Source organism: Podarcis gaigeae, assembly GCF_964106915.1.
Source record: "Podarcis gaigeae genome assembly, chromosome: 12".
In the NCBI taxonomy this organism is placed as follows: Eukaryota; Metazoa; Chordata; class Lepidosauria; order Squamata; family Lacertidae; genus Podarcis; species Podarcis gaigeae.
In genome coordinates this window covers 8,283,536-8,300,754 of record NC_139688.1, presented here as the reverse complement: position 1 = coordinate 8,300,754, position 17,219 = coordinate 8,283,536, and the positions used below count along the sequence as shown (strand labels likewise).

At 44.1% G+C, this 17,219-nt stretch overlaps 1 protein-coding gene across 4 annotated transcripts in view; it reads left to right on the top strand.

Annotated features, from left to right (window-relative positions):
• AQP1 (aquaporin 1 (Colton blood group)) overlaps nucleotides 1-10,965 on the top strand; it is a 34,394-nt gene extending 23,429 nt beyond the window's left edge. For 2 of the 4 annotated variants that reach the window (XR_014556503.1, XR_014556504.1), the window contains 4 exons: nucleotides 6,595-6,759; nucleotides 8,557-8,637; nucleotides 9,510-10,327; nucleotides 10,411-10,965. Coding sequence is in view for 2 of the 4 variants with exons in the window: in XM_083704306.1 (XP_083560432.1) it covers nucleotides 6,595-6,759; nucleotides 8,557-8,637; nucleotides 9,510-9,683 (420 nt within the window). In the remaining 2 variants the exon portion in view is untranslated. Of the gene's footprint in view, nucleotides 1-6,594; nucleotides 6,760-8,556; nucleotides 8,638-9,509 lie in introns of all 4 variants that reach the window. The other 2 variants (XM_083704306.1, XM_083704307.1) reach the window with 1 other exon arrangement.
• Nucleotides 10,966-17,219: the final 6,254 nt, after the last annotated feature.

Genomic DNA, 17,219 nt, shown 5'->3' with positions numbered 1-17,219 from the left:
CTTTCGCCTCCCTCCGTGAAAAGCATTCCCACAGGGATGAGACAATGGCATCCTCTAAATGAGACAACTCAGCAAACGGAATGGTTCTGTGCTGGCAACCATGAATGAGAGACCCAAAGAAATACAGATAGTTACTGTCTGTCTGCTGGGCTCATAATACTCTTCTTTTTATATACCTTGAAGCTAAAGGGGACCATAATTCTTCTCTTTACAGTCTGTTACCCCCACCCGCAACTAAGACACACAAAAATGATTCCTGGTGTCTTGCCATGCTCTAGAGTTATGGGGGATCTGCCGGTTTGTTGTTAGTTGAGGTTGGCTGAGGAATGAGCCATGCTCTCTCTCTGACAATGACTGGAGCACCTTAGTCTGAAAGTGAGGGGCTGCTTGCTTGTCCCCCCCCCCCCGAAGAAACCCCACCCCAGACATGGTAGTTGCATAATAATAATAATAATAATAATAATAATAATAATAATAATAATTTTTATTTATACCCCAGCTTCCCTAGCCAGAGCTGGGCTCAGGGCAGCTAACACCAGTAAAATCACAGTAAAAACATAATAGGGGAAAAACCCCAATTTAAAATACAGATTAAAATGCAGTTTAAAATGCAGCCTCATTTTAATAGTAGCCCATAGATCAAAACCATAAGGGGAGGGAAACATAAGGGTCAGACTGAGTCCAAACCAAAGGCTGGGTGGAACAGCTCCATCTTGCAGGCCCTGCAGAAAGATGTCAAGTCCTGCAGGGCCCTAGTATCTTGTGACAGAGCGTTCCACCAAGTCGGGGCCAGTACTGAAAAGGCCCTGGCCCTAGTTGAGGCCAATCTAACCACCTTGTGGCTCGGGACCTCCCAAGTGTTGTTTTTTGTGGACTTTAAGGTCCTCTGCGGGGCATATGCAAAGAAGTCCCAGAAGTAGTGCAAACTTGGATAGAAAGCTCTACCTCCTGCTCTTGCCGATTGCATGAACTGGGCTCTACTGGGGAATCCAGTTAGGAACGTCACTTGTTGAAATAGAGAAATCCTTCCAAGCTTTTACAGAACCCCAATTAGAAACGTCGCTAGTTCTGGGTTTGGAAGAATGTCAAAACGCATCTCAAAATTTCCCTGTGGGCAAAAATAGGAGGCACCTGCTGTGATGCATTGTGGGGTGGTCTCCAGTTCAAGATACTGTTCTTCACCCCTGTCCCTAAATGATCAGCACTCGGTATGTCCTGAACATTCTCCCTTCTCATTAGGCTGTTTTTAGACACCCCTCCCCTGGTTTTTCCACCCTCTAAAGGTATTTTGCACTTCTGCAAACTTTAGAGTTTGCTTGAGCCTGCTGACACATCTGTGTATAGATAGTGCTGTTTCTGCTGCAGAAACTGTGGCGTTCGTAGAATCCTGGAATTGCAGAGTTGGGAGGGACCCAAAGGGTCATCTACTCCAGCCCCCTGCAATGTGGGAATCACAGCTCAACTTCAGAAACAGAGCAATAGATTCCATGCGGACTGTCACCCAGCCTCACCCACCTCAAGCCTGGAGTGGTACAGTCCATGAAATGTTCAATGCCTTGATTCTGTTGAAATTGGACCTCGCGATGTGAGAAAGGGCCAACAGATGGTGTGGAATTCATGGTGCCCAGATGACCCTGTTCCTCTTCTTTCTCCTTCTTCTTTCTTTGGCAATCATTCATAGCCAACTAAGCTTGTCTTCCATGAACACAGTTTTAACAATGAGTCCATAAGTGACCGTGGAGGCCAGTTCTGGATCCACATGTCCTTCCACAGTGGGGACACAGGTTTCCGGGCGGGAGTTGGTCACGGTGTGGATTTGCCAAACGTGCCTTCCTCTTAGCACGTTTCTCCCTTGCGTCCTGAGTTTGAGTGTCTTCAAAGCCCATGACACCTTTGGTAAAGGCTGTTCTCCAATTGGAGGGCTCACAGGCATTTCCCCCCCAATTGTTGGTGTTTATACTACATTTTTTAAGATTTGCCTTGAGAGAGTCTTTAAACCTTTTTTGTTGACCATCAGCACTACGCTTTCCATTTTTAAGTTTGGAATAGAGTAGTTGCTTTGGAAGACGATCATCAGGCATCCAAACAACATGACCAGTCCAACAAAGTTGATGTTGAAGGATCATTGCTTCGACACTGGTGATCTTTGCTTCTTTTAGTGCACTAATATTAGTTCACCTGTCTTCCCAAGTGATTTTTTGGAGACACCACTGATGGAATCTTTTGAGGAGTTGGGGATGGCGTTCATAAGTGGTCTATGTTTCACAAGCATACAGTAAGGTTGGTAGTACAATAACATAGTACAGTGGTACCTCAGGTTACAGATGCTTCAGGTTACAGACTCCACTGCCCCAGAAATAGTACCTCGGGTTAAGAACTTTGCTTCAAGATGAGAACAGTAATCACGCAGCAGCAGGAGGAGGCCCCATTAGCTAAAGTGGTATTTCAGGTACCAAAGTTTTAGGTTAAGAACGGATCTCCAGAACGAATTAAGTTCTTAACCCGAGGTACCACTGTACTGTCCTAGTGGGGTGGTTTGACCTCTGATTTGCATGTGGGAATTGCAAATTCGTAAGGCCAGAGCCATAAGGCAAGGTGAGGTGGCTGCTTCAGGCAACAGGATCCAATGGGACAGCAGATCCCGGGGTCAAACTTTCTCCCCTGCCCCTGTTCCTGATGTAGATCTTCCATGACCCCTTCTTCCCTGGTGGGGAAGGGTGAGGATGCCATTTTAGGGCCCACCTCGGGCGCCAAAATGTCTTAGGCCAGCCTTGTCCCTCCTTAAATCCTTCCTGCACGTGCAACCCATCAAAGGAAGAAGAAGAGGCTTCTCCATGGCGTGCTAGCTTTGCAAGCCGAGGGAGATTTTAACATCTGCTAGAGCTCAGTTTTATAGACGTTTAATAACCCTGTCCAAACATTTCCTTTTGCGACCTTTTGCATTCTGGTTTACTGAAGTTTTATGGGTACACTCAAAGTTTTTAATGCACCATGGCCATATTTTGCATGCAATTGAAATTATTGCCGGGGTGGGCTTACTGTTATAGATTCTTGATTCAGATTTTCATAGTGTTTTCTCCATCAGTTGTGTGCGTGTGATGAACCAGCCAATCCCAGTTTATACAAAAACGAATTTAATCGCAGATATCCTGTTACCTAATGAAAGGCTGTTTTGATCGTAAGGGATCATGCTTTGCACACTATGGTATCCTCTTGCATAACAAACAAATAGCATCATTTTTCCTGTCGTGTTCAGCAATCTTCCCCTCCCCATTTGCTACCCTTTGTAAAAATAACAATGATAATCTAACAGGGGCAGAGGATATCTAGCTGCTAGGAAAGAATGTAGGCTGGTTTACCTTGATCCGGTTCAATTTCCTGTTTCTTTCTTTTTATGTAAGCGAGATAGCAATGGATATGAAACATTCTCTCTTCATTACTCTCACGCTTCCTTAAAATTCTGGAAGTGGGTCTCCTGTTATGGGAGAAACATGCGCCAGAGCTTGTTTATGCAACCATAACACAAAGGTCAGGTTAGTTTATGAGCAGAATTCAAACTCCTGGCTTTGACCTATAAAGCCTTAGGTGGCTAAGGACCTCAATGCCTCCAGGACCACCTCACTCCACATGAATTGAACGGGACCCTGAGATGGTCAACTGAGGCTCTTCTCCACGTGCCCCTTCCAATGGCAGGTCCTGAGAGTGGCAACATGAGAACGGGCCTTTTCTATGGTGGCTCCAACACTTGTGGAATGCTCTGGCACCATCCTCAACTATTTTTCGGTGCCAGGTTAAAAGCTTTCCCTTTTATCCAGGCCTTTTGTCCTTAATTTGAAGGGCACCAGGCTGCAGGTTCTGTAGAACCCGTATAAATTGGGTTTTAGGTGTTTATTGATTTTGTCCGTTCTAACTGACTTTAATGTTTAGACCATTTTTGTAAGTCGTTTTGGAAGACAGACAGACAGACAGACAGACAGACAGACAAATAAGGGGTGTCATCTCAAAGTTTTCATTAGGAGATAATATCCTCGGTCCAGGACTTTATGACCTAGTTTTCTATGACGTAGTAAACCTGGGTCTGTTCCATACCATATTAGAGGCTGACATCTTGGGGTGCTTCTCCGTATTAAAACAAACAAAAACTAGATGTTCAGGAGAGAGATTCTGCCTTAGTTCCCCCCCCCCCCCGATAGGCTAGCTTTCTGTGAGCAGACTGAAAATTATGGCTATTTCACCCCAAATGTGTTGGCTCCGCTAAGCGCGTGTATGGATATTGTTAGCGAGGCAATGGGAGACGATGATGGCTCTAGATATGAGTGGATCCGAAAACATGAAAGAAACCAGCAAATGTTGAAAGGCAAAGCATTCTACCCAAAAGCCATGCATTAAAGTCTTCTCTGAAGCCACAGCAAATACTTATCTCCAGGAAATTGCGCTTCAAATTTTGGAGAACAGATTGCTTTCAAGTTTTTCTGAGCACGATTTCCTGTGCTTTTCCTATCCCAGACTGGGCACAAGATGAGTTCAACATGTTGTTGTAATGTATGGCTTTGTAAAATAAAATCCTGGACGTAGCAATAGACTATGCTATCAGCTTGTTTCAATAATATATTGAGCCATTTCCCACTTCTTCTTGTCTTATTGTGTAACTGGTGGTGGCCTTTGCTGTGCCATGAAGATTTGGAGAAGAAAGAGGGGAACGAAATGGGCGGTTTCCTAATAATAACTTTACGGTGTCTCCTGCAAATCTCCTAGGAAGCTCTTATACAGCTTCTCAGATTCACACAATGCCATTTTTCACACTGGGTGCATGAGAACAGGGCTGCTGCTGTTTCCAAGAATCTGCATGTGTAGAATTGCTTCGTAACACAGTGAACATCTGCTGTCCTCACTCCTCGAAGTGAAATGCACACATTCACAGCTGTGCATTCTCAAGCTTTGCCACATCGCATTTTCCATAGTTGATTTGTTGTGTTTGAGATCATTCCCGAAGTAAATCAAGGAGTACCAGAAGCAGGGCGTTTATCCTCAGATGCAGGGAAAATTGACATTAACGTACTAACAAAGTGGGGGCTCATTTACCTAGAAAAGTGCATTGAATATAACTTAGCATAGTCTGAAAATTTCCAAGAAATAGCTTTAGTGTATCCAGAACATTGAAGGCATTCCCTCCCTTTGGGGATGTAGAAAAATGAAGGCTAGATGTTTGCTGCTGACTTTTATCCTCTCAGATACAGATGACTTTTTACATCAGAGAGCAGATGTCTAGTTCCAATTAACACATTCCCTAGGAAAAGGTACCACTTGGACATATTTGTGCAAGCCACAACAGCAGCAATTCATATCTGGTTGGCTGGGTTCATGCTTCTATGTTCTATCACCCAATTCTGTTTTGATCAGGATGCTGTTCTCAACAACTGGGACGGTGAACCTGTTACCTTTCCTCTTTGGACAGTGCAAACTGTAGGCTCATGCCAATCCATACCACTTGTTGCAAGTAGAGATGGGAAATTTGTTTTGGTTTTCATTTAAATGTGACCCTACCTAATTCACAGTTTTGGAAGCAACACACAAAGTAAAACGCTTCTCTGAATTTTGCAATGCAGTCCTCCAGCCAAGTAAGGTTGACAAAAGTGCATACACTGAGCTGAAGTGTGCACCTGTCTGTGAAAACAGCGTACATAAATTGCATTGCATTAGGGGATGTTGTACTGCAAATGTATGTATGTATGTATGTATGTATGTATGTATGTATGTATGTATCTCACGCAAAAAAAGTGCACGGTAGGAAAAATTCGCCTTGAAATACTGATGAATTTCCGTGAGGGTTTTCTCTCTCTTTAAAGCAAACTGATGTGGAAAACTGAAATTAAGAGAGGGAAAACGAGAAACCAATAGAAGCCAAAACAGATTTTCCCACCCCTAATGGTTGGTCTGGTCTACAGAGTGAGGGAGTGAGAAACCTAAGTAGGGAGTTGAGAGGAATGCTTTCTTGAGTTTCAGACTCAGACTGTCCTTCAGATCCTGTACTTCTTCAGATTTCTAAATGCAGTCCTCGGTTCAGAAGCACGCTAACATTTTTAGCGACTGCCATTAAAATAAGGGCACAATGATGTGCTGCGAGTTTTACATTACATCATTTTAATTTAGTCTGTCCACTGTTTATCTGGCCAGTTCTGTTTGCATATCCTTGCATTTCCTACACAAACAGCCATGGCTGGGTGGCTGATAGATTCTTCAGTCAAGGACAGACAATTTGGAAATGTTGGTAGCAGACTTAATTATGTTGGCTTGGACAGCATGCACAGAAACTTTGTTTGTTTCAGGTTCTCCTTGTTAGGTTCTAACCTATAATATCCATCGTCCATAAGATTTATTGTATTTCTCCTAAACTTTGGACTGGCCCTGCTCACACAGAGGAGTTCTGGGTTCTGAGTCATCAAGTGGCAAAACGCTTATGCGAAGGAGACCCTAATACTGAACTGTTGTTTGTGTGAAATTCTCCATCTCAGATACAGGATTCGCAGGTAGAATATTGCCTCCTTTAGCATGTAAGAAATAACTTCTCCTTCTCTTGGCTTTGCCCTCTCACAGCTAGCAAATGGAATCAATCCAGGACAAGGCCTTGGCATCGAGATCATTGCGACCTTGCAGTTGGTGCTCTGTGTCCTTGCCACGACAGATAGGAGGAGGACCGACGTCACTGGATCGGCACCCTTGGCCATTGGCCTCTCAGTGGCCCTGGGGCATCTTCTTGCTGTGAGTATAAGCTTGGATCAGAGAACGCTTTGCAGTCTCCAGGATGGCAAAGCACATTAAGGCATCCGCTTGTGAACTGTCGAGGATGAGCAAATGCATAACACACACACACAGGCAGAAGAAGCTGCCCATTTGCAGAAAGCCTGCATATGCTAAGTTGTGCATATGCTAAGTTGTGAAATGAAATAGAAATGAACTGCATCTTGCTATAGGGGAAGTTGCCAGGGACTTCTGTGCCAGCTTAGTCTGCTGCCGGGTGCTTTGGATAGATGACTTCAGTTACTTCAAACAGAGCTGAAAACAAAACTAGGTCTCTCCACACACAGCCTGCATTCAAGCCTGTTTCCTCCTGAAGAGAGATATTTAGCACACCATCCTCTTTGGTGGCTTGAGAGAGAACCAAGACTAACTCACACAAAATGGAGATTTGCAACTGAATACCCCTTGTGCATGATCTAAGTTAAACACCACGTGGGAGAGTAGCAGAGATACATCAACAGTTCATCATTTACCTGTTAGACTCTCCTTTGTTCAGCTACAGTGGAAGTTTCCATGCTGTTTATTTAGCAACACAAAATACAGAGTTATACAGAGTTGTTTTCCACTTCAGTGTGCAGTTAAACAATTATACTTAACAAATGAGAGTTCCTCTGCAAAGCAGGACACAGGTTCATCTTGAGTTGTATTCAAAAAAGGATGCAGTAAAGACTATAGAACCAGGATCAGCGGGGGTGGAGGTGCTGATCCAAGGGTCTCTCTCCCCAGAATGGCCTTTTGCTCATAGGTGCTGCCACCTTCACACAACTCCTCTGCTCTGGGTTTAGTTATAAAATGGCATAGAAGGTACCTCATACCCAGGTCAGACTATTGGTCTGAAGAACACTGTGATGCCCACCTCTTCCCGATCCATATCCGAGTCCTGACAAACATAAACACATAAGAGGAGCCCACTTAGACCACTATCCTCTTCTCACAACAGCCAGTCAGATGCCCAGGAAAGTTGATAAGCAGGACTTGAGTACAACAGTGTTCTCCCAGTGTGATTCCTAGAATTGGGTGTAGAGAGGTATACTGACTCCGCAATGAATGCCGTCAGGAACCGTGCTGAGGAGGGCTGCACTGAGGAAGAATTGTGGGAGCCACCCCCTCCTTCTGATCCTGATCCTGAATCTTCCCAGGAGCAGGAGGACAGTATAGATTTGGAACAGTGGTTTGCAGAGGGGCATAGTTCAGAAGGCAGAAGCTGGGAAATACTGGATGGGGAACAGCTAGCAGTAGAGACACTAGAAGAGAGAGAGAGAGTTAACAGATTCACAGTCTCTGGGTAGTATCCACCCCCCTTCCTCAAAGTCCCGGAGAGCTCAGAAACTGTCAGAACAGAAAGCACAGAGGCTACAAACTCAGATTACAAGATGTAGGAGTGACACAGATTGATAGGGATGGAGGGAGGGGTCACCTTAACTGGGAGCACTGCCATTCTGGTTAGATGCTTTCCTTTGTCCTTCGCTTTGTTTATTAAAGAAATTAACGGGTAAAAATTCCCTTTCGTTTGATCTGCTCATTTACGGCCACGGGGGAGGAAGTCGATTCCCCGAAGCCTGACAGATGCTCTCTTCGAGGGATGCTTCCTGAGATCTTTTTCACTGGAAATGTGGGAAAGCAGTTTCAACGTGCAACTGGATATGAATTAACTACCCGTTTGCATTTGGGTGGTAGACAGGGTCTCTCAACAGACTGACAATACCTGATAGAAAACCTGCCTCCTTGTGATTGTCGCTCTCTCTTCACTCACCTTAGATTGACTATACTGGTTGTGGAATCAACCCTGCAAGATCTTTCGGGTCCGCTTTGATTACCACTAACTTCACCAATCACTGGGTAAGTGTCAGGTCTTAGCACTGAAATGGGTGCCCGTTTGCAGAGCTACCGTATATGCTACTTGTGGTATGTGCTGGAAGCAGAGGAGAGTTCTGCTATGACTGTCAGTTGCCATTTCCGCCCGCTGTTTGTGGGTTGCCCATATAGGAGATATGATAGCCATCTCCAAGTATCTGAAGGGCTTTCACAGTGAAGGTGGAGAAGACTTGCTCTCTGCTTCTCCAGAGGGTGGGACCAGAACCAGTGGATTCAAATTACAAGGAGATTCTGGCTAAACATTAGGAAGAACGTTCTGGCTGTTAGACAGTAGAACGGACAGCCTTGGAAGGCTTCATTGCGGTTTAAAAGAGAGGTTAGAAGGCCATCTCTCAGGGATTATTTATCTGTGATATCTGCATTTGAGGAGGGTTGGACTAGACACACCTGTTTGTTTGTTTGTTTGATTGGTTGCAATATTACAAAAACAAAAAAACAACAACACAGAGACTGGATTAAAAAGGGAAGCAAATAACTTAGCAGTGTGCTGTTACTAAGCTATGGGCAAAACTAAAACTAATCAGATCTTCTTAGCTTCTTTTCCCTGCTGGTGTCACCCAGAACTAATCACCTGCATACAACCAGCTCTAAATCACTTTAGTTCCTGCTCACATTATGCCACCTATTGACTACAGCACTATTCATCTTCTTCTCTAAAAATCTTCTCCTGGGTGGAGACAGTTTGAGGACTTCTCTTCATTGCTAGGAAATGACGAACTGGGAGAGGGTGGAAATGTGACAATTGTTTACGCCTCTGAAATAACTGATGGCAAAATGGCAATATTTCTTTGTGAACTGCTCTGTCAAATGCGTTTTCTGTTGACCTTGCATTTCAGATTTTCTGGGTTGGCCCGCTGATTGGAGGGGCCAGCGCTGCCCTCATCTATGACTTCATCCTGGCTCCTAGGAGCAGCGACGTAACCGATCGCATGAAGGTCTGGACCAGTGGCCAGGTGGAAGAATACGACCTCGATGCCGATGACTCCAGGGTGGAGATGAAACCAAAATAGAGGCGAACCGAGACAGGAAGAAAAAGAAGACAAACAAAACCAATCTCTGAAGATTTTTATCAGTATTATAGACTCTTTGTTAAAGCAACAAGCAATTCTTCCCAAAAATTTTATAAGTCATTAGAGTTTTCCTTCTCTTATTTCGTGCCTATTCTTTCCAGACTTTTAGATCTGTGGCTGCACAGTGAAACAAAACAAAATTGGTGGGGCGGGTGGGAAGGAGATGACTATGTTTTGTACTATATATGTGTGAAAGAGCTAGGGAGAAGATTTGCAAGTAATGATTCTGGAAGCCCAGGTTTAGATTTCTTAATCCAAAGGGACTGGTTTCTCCTGCAGTTTGATGGGCATATTGCAATGAAGCCCATACGAACAGCCTACAGGCAGTCAGAAAGGGATATCTGAAGAGATTTCACCTGCCAAATTCTAGAAATGAAAAATAAATAAATCAATGGAAGTGCCTGGTGAGAAGATTTTGAACACGGAGGGCCAATTTTCATATTCTACAGATTGTGCCGATCTCTAGAAAGTGTCTGAGACACCAGAAGTGGTTTGTTGTTTTTAAAAATCACATGCAGACCCATTTAAGAACAGGCTCCAGAAGGAAGTCGGTGTTATTTAGTGCTATTTTTCCAGAAAAAGAGGTGCTGGAACTCAACACGAACATTTCCCTTGTTTTCTTATAATGGCAATGGCGCCCACCCAACTGGGTTCTGGTGAGTTCCAGCTGGAAAAAAAGCCCTGGTGTTACTTAGGTTCATACTCTTACTTACAAATAATATGCGTTTATATATTATATGCATGTCGCTGCATACAAAATCCAAAAGAGAGGCATAAACGCTAAAGTATGGAATATCTCTTATTTCTTACAACTTGAAAGGACTTCTCTTCCCCTTTGTAGACATCTGTTGGCAATTTATTTATTTTCAAAGCCACACCTTGACGAAAAGTTGGCAGGGGCCAGGTATAATTTTTGTCACCTGGCCCACCGATTGCCTTAGAGATCAAAGGGTAGCATACAAGCTACAAGGAAATTCCCAAGTCAAGCGTCAATGAAATTAGTGGGGGTTAATGCAATTGGTTTTTCAAAGCTCCTCTATATTCCCAATGAGGTTTGTGCAGGATTATCACTTGGTGGGTTGTGCCAGTAAACTTTATTGTATGTAATTAACGTCAGCCCAGGTTTATTCATGTCTGTTAACACGCATTCCTCTTCACGATGCACCATTAATTCTGCCGCATGTAAAAACACTACCGACTCCCAATAAATGTTTACACCTTATAGTTTTGCATGTATGTAAACTGTATCTGTACATACCCATATTATAAATCAGCTCCCCCTCCCTGCCCCACCAACCTGCTTTGGGATGACATCAGTCATCAACTCCAATCAACATGGCAGTGGGTGATGGGATTTGTAGTCCAAAACATCAGAATGGGGCCAGAGAATACACGTCTAAAGAATAAATCAAATATTTTCACAATTTTTCACAAATTCCAAATCAGGAAAAACTTCCAAATTCTTTTATTGTTCAAAAGTTTGCTTTGAGGGATACTTAAGGTAAAGTATCAAAATTTTGTGGATGGATTTTATAGCAAAGACGTTGTGCATTAGCTTGAACTCATTAGATTTGCAAGTTTATTTAATAATAATAATAAATTTTTATTTGTACCCCACCCTCCCTGGCTGGAGCCAGGCTCAGAGCGGCTAACATCATATAAATAATACAATATGCATAAAAACAAGCAGTCAATCGATTAAAATGCATCCCAAAATTAATTCAAATAAATTAAAATTAAAACTGGAAAAATGGCAATCCTCAGGTTAAAATTGAAAGCAGTTAATACTCAAAAGAACCAGCTGTTTCCATTGATATTATAAGGACCTGTGAAACCTTTCTCCCCCATGCTGACATCCCACCAGCAACGAAAAATGCGATCCTATCCCGGGTTAGGAATATTGGAGGAAAAAATAGATGGGGATAATCTGAACTGGATTTCTACAAATGAATTTAAATTAGAAGAATGTACTGGAGATTCTTCATCCTGGAAAAAAAACACTTCAGCCCTAAATCCTCAATAAACAGCAGTAACCAGGAAAAAGATACGATGATAATTTGTCCTTTATCTCTCTTTCAAGAGCAACATCCATTTCCCAAGGTATTCTGGAGTAGTTCAGTTCTCACAGCAGCCCTGTTAGGTAGGCGAGATGGAGCGATAGGGACTGTTCTGAGGTCACCCAGTGGGCTGAGCTATATGGCAAAGCGGGAATTTGATTCAAATTCTCTGTAGTTTACCTCTGGCACTATTTTACTTGACCTCTCTGGCTCAGATTAGCAAACACTCAAATCTTCATAACCGTCACAACACCCATATAGGGAAGTCACTCCCCTAAGGAGGAAAGATAGGGGTTTTTTTTTAGTTCAGAGAAAAGGTAACTAAGAGATGGGGTGGGAGAAGACAACACATATATATTGGCTCCCAGTACGTTTCCGAGCACAATTCAAAGTGTTGGTAAAGTAAAGGTAAAGGTACCCCTGCCCGTACGGGCCAGTACGGACAGACTCTAGGTTTGTGCGCTCATCTCACTCTATAGGCCGGGGGCCAGCGCTGTCCGCAGACACTTCCGGGTCACGCAGCCAGCGTGACAAGCTGCATCTGGCGAGCCAGCGCAGCACACAGAACGCCGTTTACCTTCCCGCTAGTAAGAGGTCCCTATTTATCTACTTGCACCTGAGGGTGCTTTCGAACTGCTAGGTTGGCAGGCGCTGGGACCGAGCGACGGGAGCGCACCCCGCCGCGGGGATTCGAACCGCCGACCTTTCGATCGGCAAGTCCTAGGCGCTGAGGCTTTAACCCACAGCGCCACCCGCGTCCCTACAAAGTGTTGGTGCTGACCTCTAAAGCCCTCAACGACCTCGGTCCAGTATACCTGAAGGAGCGTCTCCACCCCCATCGTTCTGCCCAGACACTGAGGTCCAGCTCCAAGGGCCTTCTGGCAGTTCCCTCACTGCAAGAAGTGAAGTTACAGAGAATCAGACAGAGGACCTTCTCGGTAGTGGCGCCCTCCCTGTGGAACGCCCTCCCAGCAGATGTCAAGGCAATAAACAACTATTTTACTTTTAAAAGACACCTGAAGACAGCCCTGTTTAGGGATGTTTTTAATGTCTGAAGCTGTATTGTTTTTGATATTTGGTTGGAAGCTGCCCGGAGTGGCTGGGGAGACCCAGTCAGATGGGTCGGGTATAAATAATAAATTATTATTCTTATTAACTCTCCAACATGCTAACTCTACAATGGCTTGGCTTCATCTAAGAAGCCCCACACTTCCACTGTCTCCCAAGACAGATGGATTGCCAACCATGGTAGAATTTAATAAGATTACGCATGGAGAAAATGGATAGATATATTCCTCTCTCTCTCTTGCAACACTAGAACTCTCAGACATGCAATGAAACTGAATGTTGGTAGATTCAGGACAGATAAATGGAAGTATGTCTTCATGCAGAATATAATTAAACTTTGGAACTCACTGTAACAGGATGCCATACTGGCCATCTTTGAAAGAGGCTTGAAAAGAGGATTCAACAAATGTATGGAGAACAAGGCTGTTAATAGTTCTCTCTCTCTCTCTCTCTCTCTATATATATATGTATATATATATATTACCTCCACTGTCAGAGACAATATGCCTCTGAGTATCAGTTTCTGGGAATCGCAGGTGGTCAGAGCATCCTTGCATTCATGTCCAGTTTCTTAGTTTCCCACAGACATCTGGTTGGCCACGTTGAGAACAATATACTGGACCAGATGCTGAACTGCGTTGTTGCGATGTACGGAAGCCCTCAGGAGTCAAACTGTTTTTTAAGTAGGGCTTCATTCCAATTACTGTCTTGGATCCCCATAAACCAGTCTTCTTAACATCCAGGGATCAGCACACACAGGCAGGACTGCATACGAAGTGGGGACGTCTACCAAGAAGAGATAGGGGGAAGCAGGTTTCAGGCACCTGCCAGTCTTGCCCATAAGTTTCTCTGTTTGTATTCTGTTTCCTTGAATAAAGAATCAACTTTACTGATCGTCTCTCAGTCTCTGTGCTGACCTGCAGCTGAACCAGACCTGTCACAGAGCAACTTATAAAATACAAAGCCTTTTTTTTACAAAAATCGGAAAGTACAATGCAAGACCTAGGACCCACGTACCTACGGGACCGCCTCTCCTGGTATGCCCCGCGGAGGACCTTTAGGTCCACAAATAACAACACTTTGGAAGTCCTGAGCCTCAAGGAGGTTAGATTGGTGTCAATCTCAGCACTGGCCCTGACTTGGTGGAATGCTCTGTCACAAGAGACTAGGGCCCTGTGGGACTTGACCTCTTTCTGCAGGGCCTGCAAGACAGAGCTGTTCCGCCTGGCCTTGGGTTTGGACTCCGTCTGACCCTTATGTTTCCCTCCCCATATGGCCTTGATTTATCGGCTACTTTAAAACGAGGCTGCATTTTAAATTGCATTTTAACCTGTATTTTAAAATGTCCCCCCTTCCCCCCTATTATGTTTTTACTGTGATTTTATTGGTGTTAGCCGCCCTGAGCCCAGCTCTGGCTGGGGAGGGCAAGGTATAAATAAAATTTATTATTATTATTAAGATTCCTAAAAAGTTCAACGCCACAATAAGACAGGCAACAGCTAGCTCTAACCCCACCCCACCAAAAGATGGGCAACACAGAATTGGGTACCTTAACTACCAAGGGCCTTAGTGTACTAAGATGTCTCAATGTTGTCGTGGGGGCACATTTCCCTAGGGACAGCATTCCACACACAGGGAGGCACCATTGAAAAGTCCAAGAAAGTTTGTTGCGCAACTACAACTTTTCAAAGAGGTTTTTTTTAATATAAAAAAGACAACTTACTTGGGGAACTGGCTCTATGATGGCACAGAGGCTAGCCAATCAGAGCTGTGCACAGATGGCTTTTGCTGGAAACACAGCAGAATTGGTTCCTCCTGGGCTCGATTTTGTAGGTAAGATGGCGCAGGTGGCCCCAACAACTTCATGGTGGCTTGACAGCGCTAATAATAGCCTTGCGTGCCCTGAAAACAGCAATGCTAATGAATCGCACTAGGCAGGAAGTTTCTATTGTCTTCCTGATACGCAACAGCTGCCCGCCAGTTCTTTTGTTAAAATGAAACATCATCTTTCATAACATTGCCGTTTGGGGGGAAGGGGCTTATGTTTCTCTTTGTCCTCTGGCAGTCTTGCGTGTTGGACTCAGATAAAACCAGGAAGTGAAGAAACAAAGACAATTGTGACACTGAAAAGAAAGGGAGGGGGGAGACAATGGCCTTTGGTTTGGTTCTCCAAGGTTTGCATATAAATTCCAGCGTGGGTCCCATCAGAACAGAACCAAATTAAGAATTCATTAAACACATGAAGAATCGAAGTAGGAGGTTTAGGGAGGAACTCATGGAAGACAGAGCAAGCTTATTGTCTTGTGCTCTGGAGGCTAGGACTCAAACCCATGGATCCAAGTTACAAAAAAGGAGATTCTGACTAAATATCAATAAGAATTTTCTGACAGTAAGAGCTGTTGGACTGGACTCCCTTGGGACATTGTAGACCTCCTTGGAGGTTTTGAAGTAGAGGTTGGGTGGCCATCTGTCATGGATGTTTTAACTGAGATTCCTGAAGTTCTATAATTCTATGGGGTACGTTGGCAGGACACGTGCTGTGCATGCAGAGGGTCCCAGTTTTCAGTCCCTGATAACTCCAGCTAAAACGATCAGTTGGCAGATATGACAAGTCCTCTTCCAGAGACCTTGGAGATCCAGTCAGAGTAGACAATGTGGGCTATCATCATCATCATCAAACCTTTTATTGGCATCACATACATACATCCAAAACAAATCAATACAGAATTACCGCTTGTGCCCCAGTGGCACAAAACATTTGCTAAAAGAAAGGGGGCAGAGCAGTCTATCGTCACATCTCTAGGTCTCCGGGGAGATCAGACGTCTGCAGTGTGTTTCGACGACAAAAAACCAAATAGAGATATTTAGCCACTAACTTGCTGAGCTCCTGAGCACACCCCAGTAATAGAAAATGTATGACCTCCGACTCTGGTTTCCATTTGGGGATACAGAGTTGATCTAGAAATTGCTGGCGGAGATCAGCATATAGTTTACAATTGAGAACCATATGTGTAAGGGTTTCCACCAGGTGGTCTTCACATGACCAAGTTCTTCATCCTCCTCCTCCTCCTCTTTCTCCAATCCTCCATTCAAAGATCCCAGGGCAGTTCACAGGATAAAGTTACAAAATTTAGTTATTTAGTTGTTTTAGTCGTGTTCGACTCTCCGTGACCCCATGAACCAGAACATGCCTTGGAAACTCTCACTTTTCTTCTCAAAGCTTCTCCTTATTTATGTCCATGGAGTTTTCTTGGCAAAATGCTGGAGTGGATTGCCAGCTCCTTCTCCAGGTGGATCACATTTAGTCTAAACTCTTGGCTATGACCTGTCCGTCTTGGGTGGCCCTGCAAGGCATAGCTCAGAGCTTCTCTGAGTTATTCGAGCCCCTTCGCCACGACAAGGCAGTGTTCCACGAAGGGGAAAATTACAAAATAAGAACCCACAAAAAATTGACAAAAACATTTTCATCCTATGGTTGGGGAAAGCATTCTGCAAATGGGGAGCCCCTTACCAAAAAATGCACCAACAGATGTGGAAAGGTGAAAAACTGAATTTAAGATAAGGATATAGGTGCAATGGCGGGAAACCAACATGGACAGATCCTTATTCATGACCCACCATGACAAATGCAAATCTGTGGGTAATGTATTGCTCCCAGCTGGAGCTGGAAAAAATATGTTTTTTACCCAGCTTGCTTGATGCTGCAAAAAGGAATGGCAGGATCTGGCTTATATTGAAGGCCTTTGGGACAGCGCCTTTGGCTGGCTAAGACCTTGGAGAGTTCCTGCTTACGCAGCTGGAGAAGTTAGTAGCTAGTCTGAGAGTATATAAAGCAGTTCCTTATATTCTTGGGGAGATTGTCTTGCAAATTTCCTACTGGTTTGACCTGCTATCATTCTTGTTTCTGATATCATTTCCAGCTAAGGACAAAACAAAGCCATGCTTTCCGCGATTGCAACGAATAAACATGGTTGCCAGCCAGAATAGATGAAAAGCAGGAAATGGTTCTGAAAAATGTATTTCTGATAAATTTCCAGTCTATAAACATGGGAAGGGAAAGGCCAGCACAGTTCCAATTTCAGCTCGCTCTTCTGAAATATTGGGCTGTGCAATGATCTCCAAATTGGCCCTCCATGGGGAACACACACACAGACACATCTCTGGCAACCTACAGAGGATATTGTGGAACTCCAAGCAACTGATGGATTTTGTGACAGGCCAGAGCACCACAATACGTGCCGATGTTAGTGCAGAATTTGGGACAAAGAATCATAGCTGATTTGGGCTTGAATCATCACAGTGCTTCTAGTTTACAGGGCAGATGGGACCCAACAATGGCAAAGGGCAAAGT